Consider the following 17,015-nt stretch of genomic DNA (forward strand, 5'->3'; position numbering starts at 1 on the left):
ACAGGAAAAGTATTAGCAGCAGTCCTCCTGAACAGAATGAAAAGAAAGATGGGTATCATCCTACATGAACAACAGTCTGGGTTTAGACAAGAGAGATCATGCACAGATGCTATTTTCATCCTGAGACGGATTATTGAGAACACCATTGAATTCCAAAGCAGTCTTGCCATCAATTTTGTGGACTTTCAAAAGGCATTAGATAGGGTAAACAGAGAAAAAATGTGTAAAATTGTGGCACAATATGGAATTCCAACAAATTAACATTATGAAGGCATTCTACGCCAACTCAAAATGCTGCATTAAAATGGAAAATGGATTGAATAAGCCATTCAGCACCAAGACAGGTATAAGGCAGAGGTGCATCCTGTCTCCTTTTTTGTTTATGCTAGTCATTGACTATGGATTAAAACAATGTGACAGTGACACATATGGCCTAAAATGGAACAATTCAAGACTATATGATCTTGACTTTGCTGAAGACATCGCTCTTATCAATGAAGATGCCAACGGACTATAAAAATGCATAAACCACGTAAAAGAAGTAATGGAGAAGATAGATTTGAGATACAATGCAAAGAAATGTAATGTCATGTTAATGGGGAATATAAGGACAGAAATCAAAATTGAAGAAGAGTAACTGGAGAAGGTGGACAATTTTACACATCTTGGAAGTACCATCAGCCAAGATGGTACTAGTTCCGAGGAAATAAGAAGAACTGGGAAGACTCAAAAACATCTGGCAACTCAAAAATATTTCCCTCAAGACAAAACTGAATGTATACAAATCAATTGTTATCACCATCACAACATATAGCAGTGAGACATGGCAACTTACCAAGAAAGACACGCAAAAGCTGGATGCATTTCATCACGAATGTCTGAGAAGAATATTGAGAGTAACATATAGAGATAGAAAGACGAATGAAGAAGTCAGAAAAATTACTGGACAAGGCACCCTCTCACAAATAATCTAAAAAAGACATCAGTGGCTGGGACATGTGCTGAGAGTGGAAAAAGAATGCTTACCAAATACCACCCTTGAATAGAAGCCAGAAAACGCAAGAAGAAAGAGAGGAAGACCATGAATAACATGGAAACAAACAGTTCTGAACGACAGCAAACACCTCAACATGAAATGGGGAGATCTGGAGAGAAGGGCAGTTGACAGGCAAGGATGGCAAATGTGGGTAGCCCAACGTGCAGCAAACCACAAGATGAACTAAAGACTTACAAACCCCTCACCATTCTATCCACATTTACTGTCATATCCAAGTAATCTAAAAATCTGAAAAAATCACGACTTCACATTATTGATAAATCTCTCCTTACCCCACTAACATCTCTCGCCTGTGATAGGGTTTCTTGCTGTTTCCCTATTCCTTCCTTTCACCCTAGTCCCTTAATCTGGGGCTTCCCTTTCATTCCTATCTTTCACATGCTGGGATCTCTCACCTTGCCCTGTCCTTTCCCCACAGTCTCCTCCACATCAGATTTAAGCCACTGAGCAGCATGGAGAGGAAGAAGCTGCCAACTGGAAAGATGTAGAAGAAAGTTGAGCTGTTGATCAACTGAAAGATACTGTGTGCCCTTCTGGAGTGCCATCCTAGGTAGCTACATGGCGTACCTATAGAGCAGGGCCAGCCCTGATATTTTCATTATATTCTGTAAAGAAAAATATGTAGATAGGAAAATACAATCCCATATCACATAGCCATCCATCATCCAAAGTCTCATTATTAAAACAAGAAGCAGAGGAGCAGACGAAGAAAAAATGGCAAATGAGTTTAACACAAATAGGTGGGAGGCTACAGCACCTAGCACATAATCACAAGGGGTGGGATTTTCCAAAACACCTAAGTGAGTTAGGAGCACAAGTCGCATTGGAAGTCCCACTAACACTTTAGAATGATAGAAATTAGAGATGGAAAAGATCCAGTAGGATAGGGGTCTATCCTCTACCAGTACAGGTTAAAGGGGGTAAATACCATGGTATATAAGGTAAGTGTGCAACTGATTGAAAGACCATACTCAAAGAGTAGTTATGAATGGTTTGCTGTCAAACTGTGAGGATGTATCTAGTAGAGTCCCTCAGGGATCAATCCTGGAGTTGGTACTATTCAATACTTTCATTAATTACTTGGATAATGCAGCGGAGAGCACACTTATAAAATCTGAGGATGACACTAAACTGGGAAGGGTTGCAAGCACTTTGGAGAACAGGAGTAGATTTCAAAGTGACCCTGATTAATTAGATAATTGGTCTGAAGTAAACAAGATGGAAATCAATTATTCTCTATGCCCACTGAAGAGAGGACTAGTAGTAATGGGTTTAATTTGCAGCGAGGGAGATTGCAAGGGAGATATTAGGAAAAACTTTCTAATTCTAAGGATAATTAAGTTATGGACTAGGCTTCCAAGGGAGGCTGTGGAATCCCCATCATTGGAGGTTTTTAAGAACAGACTAACACCTGTCAGTGGTGGTCTAGGTTTAATTAGTCCTGCCTCAGCACAGGGGGCTGGACTTGATGACCTCTTGAGGTCCCTTCCAGCCCTACATTTCTATGATTCTATGAAAAGCCATAATGGAAATTGCATTTTAAATTTGGGCAGCTTGTACATATCCTGAGAGGTATCTGTTGAGAAGCTGTGCTGGGGAGACAGCAGTGAAAGGCTAGGCTTTTCTCTGCTGCCTTCCTCCTTGCAGGGCCTTTCCCTGCCACAGAGTCTTTCCTTGTAGCGAGGAAAGGCTCTAGCAGTAGGAAGCTGGTGGCGCCCTTCCCTTACTGCCTCCCTCCTTCCAGAGCCTTTCCCAAATGCTGGAGTCTTTTCCTGTGCTAGTGAAAGGCTCCAGCAGCAGGGCACTATATGGCTAAAAATAACAGTGTAGACAGGAAGGCACAGCTTGGGCGAGTACTAGACTTGCCTAAGCCATGCCTCACTGTCTACACTGCTGTTTATACCCGTGCTAGGGGAACTACTTGAGTATGCACTCTACACGCTGCCAGAAGAGGCATGCAGTGTAGATGTAGCCTGATTGCCAAAGCTGACCACAATATGAGTAGTGTTCTCAGTAATCTTAAGAGAGGTGGGGAGGGCAAAACTCACTGACTTGTAAAGCTACAGTCAGGCGCCTTGTGAGGAGAACTGAAATGTTCGCAGTTCCTATTTTTTGCAGGGGCCTCCTGTTTTAGCAATTTATCTATCAGCTGTGAATGTGATAAGGCAGAGCAATGTGTAGGAAATCTGGAGCTGCAAATAAACTCTTGTTTGCTATCTTCCTGACAGGATCGCTAGTAGGCATGGCAAGACTGCGAGACGTTGAAGAAACTTTTGCAGGTGAGGCAATCAAGGAGGACTACCTTCTCTTTTGCTTTAGGCTATAGGCAAAGGAGGTAGAGTAGAGAAGTTGAAAGGAACCTGCTAATCCTCTGCTGAACTGATGGTCACTTTCCAAAGGTAGCTATGAGGTAAAAAACGCCTAAGGCACAAACAATTAGAGTGGAAAAAAGAAAGGAAAAAAGTTCTCTTAGGACTTCACAGAATGGAAGCAAGTAAAGTTTCCTAAGAGAAGCTTCAGAGGGGTAGCCATGTTAGTCTGTTTCAGCAAAAACAATGAGGAGTCTTGTGGCACCTTAAAGACTAACAAATTTATTAGAGCATAAGCTTTCGTGGGCTATGACCCACTTCTTCTGATGTATGGAGTGAAAATTACAGTAGACAGGCATAAATATATAGCACAAGAAAAGATGGGAGTTGCCTACAAGGAATAGCTGGGGAATAGCTATGCCAAAAATCTGGCTGACCTGCTCTAGCTGTTACCTACTCCTCACTATACTATCTAGCTGTAACAAGTGTTTAACTTGCAATGATAAGAGGTGCCGGGCTCAAGCAATTTTTTTACAGGGCTTTGAACTGCCAAGCCTAGAGGTGCCGGGGCTCAGCCAGGGCAAGCCCTGGCACAAATTAAGCATTTTCTGTGACCAAATACAAGACTAAGTTATGGATGAGAGGCAGGTATGGGAGCTGTACTCCTTATGAAAAGGAAAAAGCAAAAAGAGAGTGTTTCTTTAACTGAATATATTGCCACATTAAAGCAGCAAGGAAAGCAAAAGTGTACAAACAACAGCACAACAGACATCTTACAAAAAGCCTGTATATTTTTCTGATCTTGGAGTGGAAAAGGTAAAACAGATTTGATCTAATCTCACGTGAATCAGGGTGTGGGGGGGTTGTTAGTTTTTGTTGTTTTCTGTCACTTTACTGCCTTTGATTTTTAAATTTCCAAACAATTTTGCTTTCTTACAGTTGTTCCATCTCCTCTTCCTGTTGCACATAGGAGATGCTGGAACCTTAAAAGTTGCACACCTCTGGAATAATTTACAAGTGTCAAACAACAAATAATAATGATGACTAAGAAAACAAGTTGTAGTCCACTCATTATTGTCCAACACTTACCATTTGAGAGGGTAGAGGGCTTGAGTATTTGTAATGAGATATGAAGGTGATCACACATTTGAATACAATACAAATGACAACTATTCATCATTGTTAATGATCCAATGGCTGTTTCATGTGTAGATGAGTCTGTACTATCAGTCCAGGGCTTAGTGAACAGATGACCTTACTTTTGTGACATCACAAAAAGCACAACCACATCTGGTGTTAATTGGTATCTTTCCTGGCAGTCTGAGTAGAGAAGCAAGGGATTGCTACAGAGCTACTTTAGTGAAGCAATGTTGGGAAGCCAGCATTGTTACTTCCCATATTGTACCACCACTCTGGATAAACAGAGGTCTTCGGTCTCTAGCACTGTTACTTTGCTACACTTCACACGCACCACATGTGCTAAAGATTTATATGTTACTGTGAATATCAATAGTAAAAACTTGTAATGCCTATGTTTTAGTTAGTAGAATCCATAAGGTATTCCATAAAGAGGCAATCATCATACTGCTTGCTACATGTTGCAAAAGCCAGACAACTTGTGAGTCGAATGCAGGTGTCTCTTCAGTTCATTACTATAGTTGGTTACAAATGGTAGTGTACAGACAGTTTTACTGAGAGGAAGCATTTTCAGAAGGAAGAGGAGCCCTAAGGGCATCTCAAAGAAGAAAACTATTATTTAGTATAGTTTAAGAGCAAGAAGATTATTGAGATTTCAAAATCACAGTAGCCAGGCCCTAGCTCAGAAAGCAAGTTTACACGGAAAGATTGGGATATTAGCAAAACCTTGTGAGTGACTACTGTGTTTGGAGTCTCCAAAGCCTTTTGTTTAAATCATTTTAACTGGCAGCAGTGTGCTGAATGGATTCCAATGACTAAGCTGCCCATTAAATTGATAACACACATTTAATATTCAGGTCAGGTTTCTTCAATAAACAATATTTGAAAATAGTGACAACCTTCATTAAATGCAAACATATATTTAGATAAAAGTTGGATAACAGCACAACTTTTCATAATTATTTCACTTCCAGCTCATAACTTCTAAATCTTCAAGTATTATAAATCATACCTATTGGGACAGTAAGCTGTCGAAAACATTGTCACCCTTCAGAGATGCAATCATGACAAAGTCTCATTTGTGCATTAGGCTTCAAGGGGATTCATTTATTTGATCTTCAACATTTGAATGAAGTGTTTACTCAAGGATCAGTCTGCAGCCCATGGCTATTCCCTCGCTGAATAAATGACCCTGCGTGTGTAATTCAAGTGTGTTTGTGTTTAGTAACACAATCTTGTTAACTGTGGATGATAATACTCTGACAATAGTTAGAGTTAACATTAGTAACAGGCTAAGAATTGCTTCCCTTCAAAACGCTGCATAGACAAAAGACATGATTTTCCTTGCTTTCATGTTGCAGTAGCAGTGTTAAATGTCACGTATTTGATTGCATGCCTTTCAAATCTTAAATATCTTGGACTTATTTCAGAGTTTTGAATATTGAGTAAATTATGTAAATCTGAAGGATTAACTGTAAGCTTGATATCCTCCAAAGAGACTGTTGCTTTTACTTTTAAAGTCTTTCTGACCAAACGCAAATGCTACAAATAAAATTCTTGGAAGCCTCATCATAAAATTATCTGTAGAATGAGTCATTCAGCTCAAATACTGCGGCAATGGGCACAGAAGAAATAACCAGATAGGCAAAAGAAATGATCTGGATGATTGGTTATGAATACATTATTTACAGAAGGGGCATCAGCAGTAATAAACTAAGACATTTAGGAATCTGTCTATTTGAATAAATTAACTGGAGCACAATCTGAGTTATTAATTAGTAGTTAGGTGTTTACTAGTAGATAGATACTTCTCGGAAGTATTATTCTCCTCAAACAGAAATGTTGTCCAATTTTCCCTTAATTAAGTGATCCCAAGACCAGTGCCTTAGCTAACTGGCCTCTGAATCTGGTGTTTTCTCTAAACAAGTGGATGAAGTTTACACTAAAGCTGATATATGTTGTATACCAAGCAGTGAATCCTAAAAATCAAAAACAAACTTAGCAGCTTTCAAATTAGCAGGTCACAAACATGACTCTGCTAAAGTAAACATATTTTATTTCCATACGCAGAAACCAAACTATTAGATTTTGCTCTGATTCGATTAGACCTGCCTGTAGGCAGACATATATAAAAATAATGCAGTAGATATAAAGCAGATAAGATTACACTGAAAGCTGGATGTAGCTTTCTCAGCACTGTATATACTCCTTTTGTCAAATTAAACTTTTCTAATCTTCCACCTAATATACTAGATCTTTGAAGAATGTGACTAGATATAAAAGTCAAATGTGGTTCATATATATTCTTTATATAGACTGCACTGTGTTACTTGGATGTGAATTCTAAAACATACGAAACTATACATTATTTTAACTAAATAATTAGCCTAACATCTAGTGCAGATATAATGTTGCTAGCATGTATTTTTAAAAGAAATGGTTACTTACTGTAACTGTGGTTCTTCAAGATGTGGGTGCCCAGTGCATTGGAGCCAGAGAAAATTGCCTAGCAGTACTATAGAGGGGCGGTACTTGTGCCTTATTGCTTTAGACTTTCCCCCTGGCTACATGAGGTGGAGTTGCCCTGACCCTCCCTCAGTTCCATCACACCAAATGCCTAGAAACGAAACTCCAATGCAGAGAGGACAGAGAGTGGGCTGTGGAAAATACGTCTGCATCATATCTCAAAGAACTAAAGTTACAGTAAGTAATCATCTCTTCTTCTTTGAGTAGATGCAGCTGTGTATTCCATGCAGGTGACTCACAAGTGGTACCCCCCAGAAGGTGGGGTCAGAGTCTACCAAAGCCTGCATCCACCTTGGAAGAAGTGGTTAAGGCATCATGAACATATGTATCAATGACCATGTAATATCCCTAAAATGTCTAATATGGAAACATCATTGAGGAATGCCATGGACATTGCTTGTGTCCTTGTAGAATGAACTAGCACCCACTGAGGGGGCATAGCCAAAGCTATTTCATATGCAGTCTTGATGCAGGATGTTATCCATTTGGAGATCGTCTGTGACGAGACCACTTGACCTTCCATGCGATCAGCATATGACACAAACAAATGAGGTGAAGCACAAAATGGTTTAATCCGGTCCAGATAAAAGGTTAGACATCTTCTGACATCTAACATCACCCTCCAGATATCAATGAACTTAGGAAAGAACAGAGGTAAATATACAGGTTGTTCAAATGAAACTGAGAAACCACTCAGGACACAAATTTTGGATGTGGTCGTAAAGTCATTTTGTCTTTGGAGAATTGTGTATAAGGAGGTTCTGCCACCAGAGCCTGCAACTCACACAGTCTGCTTGAAGATGTTATCACTAACAGGAACAAAGTTTTCTGACCTAAAGGTGGAAATGGACAAGAGGCCAGGGTTCAAACAGAAATCCCATTAAGGCCACTGGGACTGAGTTAAGGTCCCACAGAGGAACCAGTTCTTGGACCAGAGGATGTAGACAAAGGATCCTTTAAAGAATCTTGTTACCATGGCATTGGAGAAGACGGATCTTCCCTGAAAAGTGAGATGAAATGCCGGTATCGCTGCCAGATGCACTTTCAATGAACTCAATGCAAGCCCCGATGACTGAAGGTGCAGCAGGTACTCCAAAAGGCCAATGTTGGTTGGATTCCATGGGCTAATGACCACACCAAAAATAACTTCCATTTCACTGACTAGGTCATCCTGGTGGAGGGTTTTCTACTGTTAAGGATGACTTGTAGGTCAGTGGCCAAACACAGCTTTTCCTTCTCATTCAGCCATGCTCAGTGCTGGATGCAAGGTGCGGCTTTATTTCTGAGTGAACAAGTTGAGATGGAGAGGTTGGAGAACCAGCAATGTATTGGCCACACCGGGGCAATGAGAATGACCTTGGCCTAATCTGCCTAGAGTTTAAGAATGACTTGAGGGATGATCGGGACTGGGAAGGCATACAGGAGAGCCAACTGCCAGAAGAACATCTACTCAAAGAAGAATCTTTATTATCCTTTCGTTCAACATACTGATGTCAGCAATGATCAGAGTCTAGTACAGTGGTTTTCAGCCTGTGGTCTGCAGACACTTGGGGGTCTGCAGGCTATGTCTAAGATTTCCAAAGGGATCCACATTTCCATTCTAAATTTTTTAGGGGCCCGCAAATGAAAAAATCTTGAAAACCACCAATCCACTGTATTTCAAAATCCAGAGCATTCAGTTCACTTATTCATCTTTTTATGAGTAGCTCTAACAGCAAGCAGCAACAATGAAATTACATGACTAAAAATTTGTTCTTTGAGTGTTCGGAGCATTTTTTAAGTTTAAAAACATTGTTTGGCTCAAGCAGCAGTTGTGTTTAATTTTTGCTAAGAACTGGTGGCAACTCAAAGGGAATGTTGAATGTTCCCAACTATAGTACATAATGATGATTTTATATATCACCTTTCATCCTGAAAGTCTGCAAAGCACTTTAAAATCATATGTAAACGAAATGTGGCAACTGTTTAACAAAGCATAGGAGCACTGAAAAACAGTTTTTAGGTGAGTAAGTAAAGAATAGTGTCTCCAGCTCGATAACTTCTTCAGTGTGTTATGTGAGCACTTAAATACATAAAACTGCAAGTTGATGTTCTACTGTTTCACTTCTCTCTTCACTTCAAAGAACAAGAAGTATTCTTCTCATCATTTAATTATAGAAAAGTTATGGCACAGAGATTGGAGAAGTAATCTCTTCAGATGGTGGTAAAATTTGTGGTCATTCTCAACTGCTTTAGTAGGGAATGCCAAAGGAATCATTTCAGAGAAAGTTTTTCTCTAGCTTGCACTGATTTCTCTTTTGTTGTTCAGAATTTCATCTTCCTATAGAAATGCAGCTGTCTTGAAAGTTCTTGCTTGCAGAGGGAAAGGGGTTTCTGAGGCAGCCTGGGCCCAGAGCATTGAAAATCAAGACAAGACTCTTGAACTTGACTTGTTTGATGGCCACTCAGTGAAGAGAATTAAAAAGTTAGTATTAAGCATAACTAGTTTTATGTGCTATCATTGGCCTAAGCTGCTCAGCAGAAGGACTGCTGCTTTCTGGGCCTGTCATAAACAGATAAGTAAGGGTTAATTGAACAGGAGTACTTCATGTCTCTTTTGCCTGTAAAGGGTTAACAAGATCAGTGAGCCAGGCTGTCACCTGACCAGAGGACCAATCAGGGGACAGGATACTTTTAAATCTTGAGGGAGGGAAGTTTTTGTGTATGCTGTTAGTTTTTCGTTGTTGTTCACTCTGGGGGCTCAGAGGGATCAGACGTGCAACCAGGTTTCTCTTCAATCTCTCCGATACAGGAGTTCAAATGTGTGTTTGGCTGGGAGGAGTGCAAATGTGTATTTTTGCTGAAAGGATTTTAATATGTACTTGTATAGTTAGGCTGGGAGCGTATTCCCAGTATCTGTAGCTGAAAGATCCTGTACCTATTCCATTTCTTAAATTTACAAAGATAATTTTCACTGTTTTTTCTCTCTTTAATTAAAAGCTTTTCTTGTTTAAGAACCTGATTGTTTTTTTATTCTGGTGAGACCTCAGGGGACTGGGTCTGGATCCACCAGGGAATTGGTGGGGAAAAAGGAGGGAAGGGGGAGAGAGAGATTATTTTCTCTCTGTGTTAGGATTACTGTCTCTCTGGGAGGGGGAAAAGAGAAAGAGGGGGAAGGTGCATTTTCCTCTCTAAGATTCAAGAAGTTTGAATCACAGTGATCTTCTAGGGTAACCCAGGGAGGGGAAGCCTGGGAGAGGCAACGGTGAGGGAAAGGGTTTACTTTCCTTGTGGTAAGATCCAGAGGGACTGGGTCTTGGGGTTCCCCGGGCAAGGGTTTGGGGGGGACCGGAGTGTACCAGGCACTGAAATTCCTGGTTGGTGGCAGCGCTACAGGTTCTATGCTGGTAATTAAGCTTAGAGGAATTCATGCTGGTACCCCATCTTTTGGATGCTAAGGTTCAGAGTTGGGAATTATGCCATGACAGGGCCAACAATTTTCTTCAGTGTCTCTGATTACACTCCCAAATACAGTGCATTGTGTTGAGAAGTTCAAAGGTCAAGAAGTCAGATCACCATGGCCAACTCTCATCTGTCTGAATGGGGCAAAGTCTCCTGGACAGCCATTGGATAGGGAAAGGTGTTATCTGAATTGTTGCAATTATAAGGGTATGTGACAAAGTTCCTCCTCTACCTTGATGGGTCCTGCACTTATTGGTGGATTTGCTCATCTCAGAGATTCACCATGTTGGTCAGGGAACAGCCCAGAGACCTTCCTCTCTGGTGAAACCCGCAGTCCAGGTCAACTCCTCCTGTGTCTGATCAGGAGTTGAGAGGTTTGGGGGGAACCTGGGCCCGCCCTCTACTCCTAGTTCCAGCCCAGGGCCTTGTGGACTGTAGCTGTCTATAGTGCCTCCTGGAACAGCTGCATGACAGCTCCAACTCCCTGGGCTACTTCCCCATGGCCTCCTCCCAACACCTTATTTATCCTCACCACAGGGCCTCTCTCGTGGTGTCTGATAATGCTTGTACTCCTCAGCCCTCCAACAATAAACCTTCTCACTCAGCTCCTAATGCCTCTTGCTTCCAGCTCCTCATAGGCACATCACAATCTGAAGCAAGGTCCTTTTTAAACTCAAGTGTCCTGATTAGCCAGCCTGTCCTAATTGATTCTAGCAGTTTTTTCTTAATTGGTTCCAGGTGTCCTAATTAGCCTGCCTGCCTTAACTGGTTCCAGCAAGTTCCTCCTTGTTCTGAAACTGCCTCTGTTACCTTACCCAGGGAAAAGGGATCTGCTTAATCTGGGATTAATATATCTGCCTTCTAATACTCTCCTGTAGCCATCTGGCCCGACCCTGTCACGGGTACTATACAATAAGGCAATCTTTGTTAGTCAAAACTGTGGTATAGGGCCATTAGGTAGATCCTATGGGTATGTAACAGGAAGTAGAGTGAGAGAAACCTTGAGACAGACTAAGGACTTGTCTACACATTGTGGTGATGTTTGTTATGGGGTCATGACTTCTAAAATGTTGCACTTTAATTGATCCTTGTAGACCTGCTAGTGCACTTGAAAGTTTCCCTATTGCGCTTTAATGTAGAGCTGCTAAAGCGCCCTAGGGGACCTTTAGTGTGCACCAGCAGTGACTACAAAGACCAATTAATGCACAACATATAAAAACATAAGAACGGCCATACTGGGTCAGAGCAAAGGTCCATCTAGCCCTGTATCCTGTCTTCTGACAGTGGCCAATGCCAGGTGCCCCAGAGAGAATGAACAGAACAGGTAATCATCAAGTGATCCAACTCCTGTCGCCCATTCCCAGCTTCTGGCAAACAAACACTAGGGACACCCTCCCTGCCAATCCTAGCTAATAGCCATCAATGGACCAATCCTCCATGAATTTATCTAGCTCTTTTTCGAACCCTGTTATAGTCTTGGCCTTCACAACATCCTCTGGAAAGGAGTTCCATAGGTTGACTGTGCATTGTGTGAAAAAATACTTCCTTTTGTTTGTTTTAAACCTGTTGGCTATTAATTTCATTTGGCAGCCCCTAGTTCTTGTGTTAGGAGAAGGAGTAAATAACACTTCCTTATTTACTTTATCCAAAGTGCACTTTAGAAATCACAACCCGCAGTACCTCACTGTGCAGACAAGCCCAAAGTTTAGGGGCTTTCTGAATCAGACAATGAATTGGATTTAAAACCATTATAATGTTCATGTAATCATTAAATAAAAGCATTTCAATGAAACCTAAGTCTCCTCAAGAATATTACAAAAAAAAAATATTGCTAGAGCTAAGTACAGGTAATTCTGTTTTGTGGTGGTTTCTGTTATTCTGAATTTTGGTTTCATTACAATTTCGAAGCCCTGATGTCCCCAACTCCCAGACAGTCCACCCTGGAGCCAGGAACCTGGAAAGCCTTGAGGTCCCTGATTCCAGGGCAGTCTGGCAAGCAGTCAGCCAAGAAGCCAGGCAGACAAGCTGGCAGGAAACCAGGCAGGGTTCTGTTGTATTTTTGTAAAATGAAGTGTCCATGGAATGTTTCAATTTTGACAAAAAGGCAAATTCTGACAAAAACAGTTGTTCTGCAGAATTTTGCCAACCATCTCCAATAATTATCCATATTGGGAAATGGGGACTAGTCCTGGTATTCTGGCCAACTGCTTGCACTTCTGCGAAATCCCTTAGGGACAAAAAATGATCAGGACCTCATTTTTCAATCTTACCTAAAATGGAAGCACATGCTGTAGCAAAAAGTACTGCCTACCAGCATGCGGGAGCATTGATTGAAGGAAGGTGCCTCCTATACTGAATAACCCTCATCTTTTGGACTGCTAATACTAAGTCTACTTCTACGCCAAGAGGTAGAGGTGTGATTCCCCAGCTCATGTACAGCTATTCATGTTTGCTCTCATAAAGCATGTAAATAGCAGTATTGCCGTGGTAGGATGGGTAGCAGCTGAGCCGTGCCACATACATACCCACCAGTTTCAGGCATGTTTGTACACAGCACAGCTCAGCCGTGCCTCCATTGCATCCACCCATTCTACTGCAGCTACATTGCCATTTATACTTGTGCTAGTTGGTGTGAGGCAGTGTGAGTATGTACACACATGCTGGGGAATCATACTCCTAGCTCATAGATGTAGTCATAGATAAACAACACTGCAATAGATTAAAAACTGCAATAGATGTTGGCATCAGCTATTATACACATTACATCCAGCAGACATTTTTATTTCCCTATCTTTCAATTACTTTAAAAATAAACAAACACTAAATGTGTCATCTAGAGGTATGAAGAAAAAGCATACACATAGGGACTATTTTTATGTACAGCATATTTGGTGGAGAGGAAAAGAATCACAAAGGTGTTTAATGTATAAACTGAACATTAAGATGAGCAAAATGAAATTGTTCGTGTACCTGGGAATAGCCGATTACATCTCCGTTTTCATCCAGTATATTAAAATTAATTATTGGACCCTGGATATCAGGACTGCTGAAGTCTGAATCACTGTAGATACGCACAATGGGTGCTCCATTAGCATATTTTAAGGTAGACAGCACTGTGTAGGTGTAGCAAGATAAAGCAAAGGTGTGATTTTTTATGTTCTCCATGCCACCTAAGAGGAAAACAACATATCTGTCAAATACCTTATTCTCTTGAAATTTTTTGTTTAAAAAGATAGCACAGCTGGAAGCCAGTGCAAAGCCTGGAAAGCCATAATTAGCTCCTTTAAATCATCATACTTCTCAAAATTTTCTTTTCTTACAATGAGCTTTAGTGGTGCTATAATGTCACAAGATCCACCTACCTCTGAGTTAATCCACGTAACTTTTCAGCTGGGAAAATTTGAGTTTAAATTTGAATAATTGTGTTGGTCCCAGTCTGTACACATCACAAAATCATTCTGGCCTACTTTTGTTAGAATGGCAGTTTTTTCTCAGGAGAGCCCAAGCACTGGAAAAGTAGTGCTGCAGATCAGGAAACTGTATACCAGTACTAACATAGAATGGAGGATTAGTTGCAGTGCATAGTCCTATATGAGGCTACAAAACAAAGGTTTTCATTTGTGATCCCATCTCCCATGACAGTTATTTAATTTTATACAGAAGGGATACCCTTCTCAGTCTACACTTCTGCGGAAGAGGAAAGAGAGAGGATGGCCCATATTCCGAATTAGCTCATACCCATGAAAACTCATTTGTTTCAGTGGGGTTACACAGGGTGTAAGTCAGCACAGAATTTAGCCTGGGCAGTAAACAGCAGTATGCTTTTTTTTCCTTTTTCTTTGCTACACCTAACAATTCAAACGTGAGGACCTCCCAGACCTGCAACTGAGTACCAGGATATTTGGAAGTTGCAACATTACACTCTAATCTCCTCTGAGCAGCAGTCGTGTCATCTGTTTGTTGTCATGTGTATTTTTAACACAGAAAAGAGCCGTCAACATCTCCGAGTCTAATCAAAATAATAATAATACACTTTTACTGGCTGAAACGGAAAAATTACATTATTTTTATAGTATTTATTTCCAGATTCAAAGTGGCATGCTGTCCTCTTTAGCTATGTTAGTTGGGAAAATGAAGGGAGTGTAGTCATAGAAATGGTGGACATATGGTGAAGAACCTCTATGTTCTGCACAGTGAGGAGAAACAAGATACAGGATGAACATCAGAAAGCCCTTCAAGGAATCTTGTGAGAAGCTATTTAGCATGATTTGCCGATGTTTGTCATGATAAACTTGGCAAACTTCTCTCTAACACTTAGTTCCCAAAGGACTTTCATTGTGTCACAGACTTTGAGAAGAAAAGGATGGCCTAGCCTAAAATGTCCTGCACATTTTCTGTTAGAAGGTGGTAGTGTTGTTGAGAAGGGTTATTTCTGTGATACTGTCAGTGCTAGCTGCCTTATTAGGTCTGACTATACTGTCAGTTTCTGAGATGTCTTTAATCGCCTGATGTAGAGCTTTTCCAAATTGGCAGGAACTTTCTGATGGAATATTAAGATACTTTCTTTGTAACCTGTTGAAGAAGTCTTTCAGTCTATTTTTCAGAGCACGTATCCTGCCTTCAATTCTGTATTAGCCTTTAGCCATTCTTGATTAAAAGTTTCTTAATCACATTTCTTTGTGCATTGGTGAGAGACTGATGAGTCTCTTAATTATTTATACTCACACAAATGCAACAGCCTGCAGTTGTCCCCTTCCCTACTCCCCCGCCCTCCCACCGAGGAGGTAGATGGCAAGTAATGTAGCCAAGTGGTTGTATTTTCACATAGCAGAATGAATCACGATTAGGGATGATGGATTGTCAAAGAAAATTATTCAAAACAATTGCCAATTGGTCATAGTTGATGCTGACAAAAAAAATCACAAATATATGACTCATTCATGATTTTTTTTAAACAGAATGATCTGTGCTGCCCCCAACATAATTTTTTGTGATTCCCCAACCTCCTTTCTGCCTGCTGTGACCCAGGGAGTAGAAGGAAGGGGAAGAAGAATAGCAATAGATCTTCAGCATCCCACTGGGGGCTGTGTGCCTGAATCAATGCACATGGTCATACATGGTGGTAGAAGGGAATAAAATCAAGAGGAGGGGGTCACACTATTTGAGATAAATAAGGATCAGTTACCAGCTGTTACGACTGATTACTTGGTATTTGTTAGTGTATTTTATTTCTGCATTTTGTTCCCTGCATATACATTTCTGTGACTGTTCTTATGTCAGGTTCCTTGACACTGAACATCTTGATTTTTTTTTTATTATTAAGTGCCTATTTGGTGTCAGGAGCAGTAGCAGATTTTAAAACTTTTGAAGGGGATATAATTGGGGAATGGCCTGTGATCTTCAGCTCATTGCAATGGGGATCTAAGGCTCACTCAGTTTATAATTTTAGTGAATTTTAGCTGTTTCATTAAGAGACTCTGGAGTTATTTATTAATCTAAATTATTTTTAAATAGCGAGCAGCATACATGTTATATATTATTATTTCAGTGACGGACACCTATCTAGGGCAGACCAGGTAACACTTACTGATGGAGTTTGATTACTATTGTTGACCAAAACCAGGTGTGCAGGCACATAGCTATTGTAAAGGTTATGCATGGTTGTGTAATTTGCATTCACTATTGCCTACCTCTGCCTAAGGTACAAATTCACAGTGTAGACTTCCTTGTCTGATGTAAATGTATATATTTCCACTAATATTTTTCTTATTGCTTTATCGCTTGTGTGTGTGTTTTAACTTAATGTCATTTCAGGCTTCAGCATTTAATATTTTCTGTTTCTAGTGACACAGCATTTTTCACACTATCTGTTGGCACAGTGAATAGCATAACAACTATTTGCAATGGTTTTTGAACAGCAGAGATTGCCGAAAGTTGCTCATTACTTTCCCGCACTGACCCCCTTCCAGCAATATGCCATTTACCTCGTGGTGTTGGTGTTAGGTACCATGCAATGCTGGCTGGCTGTACCATTTCTTTCTTTGTGCCCTGAGGCATCATGACAGTGTCAGCACAGGCACTGACACTGCTGCTTTACCCCTGAGCTTTTCATAGTGATTACAGAAACTGATGAGGGGGTGGTGCTGAAAATGTCACTGGGTCCTAGGTGTTCCTTTACCCCATGGCTGCTGTGTTGCTGCTGCCGCCATCACCCATATTAGCTAGCTCATAATGGTACTGCTCAGCCAGGGCAGCAGTTGTTTGTGGAGGGCATATTGCAGGTACGAGTTCATATCCTGCCTTTTTCAAACAGACTATATTTCTTCTCTTATGGCCGGATCCAAACCCTACTGAAGTCACTGAAAGTCTTTTCACTGACTTTGATGGGCTTTGCCTCAGCTCCTCTCATCTGTAATTTTCTTGCCCCTCTGCTGTTGTGCAAAAAAGAAAAGCGTTTCCTTTCTACTGTCTCCCATTATACTCGGATGAAAAACAAATATTTCTTTTAAATTTGCATGGCTGCTGAGTAGCTTTCTAGGTTATAT

At 40.7% G+C, this 17,015-nt stretch overlaps 1 protein-coding gene across 5 annotated transcripts in view; it reads right to left on the reverse strand.

The window, feature by feature from the left end:
• Positions 1-17,015, reverse strand: part of MOCOS (molybdenum cofactor sulfurase) — a 369,687-nt gene that overhangs the window by 79,977 nt on the left and 272,695 nt on the right. For all 5 annotated transcript variants that reach the window (XM_030551504.1, XM_030551502.1, XM_030551506.1 and 2 more), the window contains one exon: positions 13,441-13,640. In XM_030551504.1, the coding sequence (XP_030407364.1) occupies positions 13,441-13,640 (200 nt within the window). The remainder of the gene's footprint in view (positions 1-13,440; positions 13,641-17,015) is intronic.

Source organism: Gopherus evgoodei, chromosome 2 (assembly GCF_007399415.2).
Source record: "Gopherus evgoodei ecotype Sinaloan lineage chromosome 2, rGopEvg1_v1.p, whole genome shotgun sequence".
In the NCBI taxonomy this organism is placed as follows: domain Eukaryota; kingdom Metazoa; phylum Chordata; order Testudines; family Testudinidae; genus Gopherus; species Gopherus evgoodei.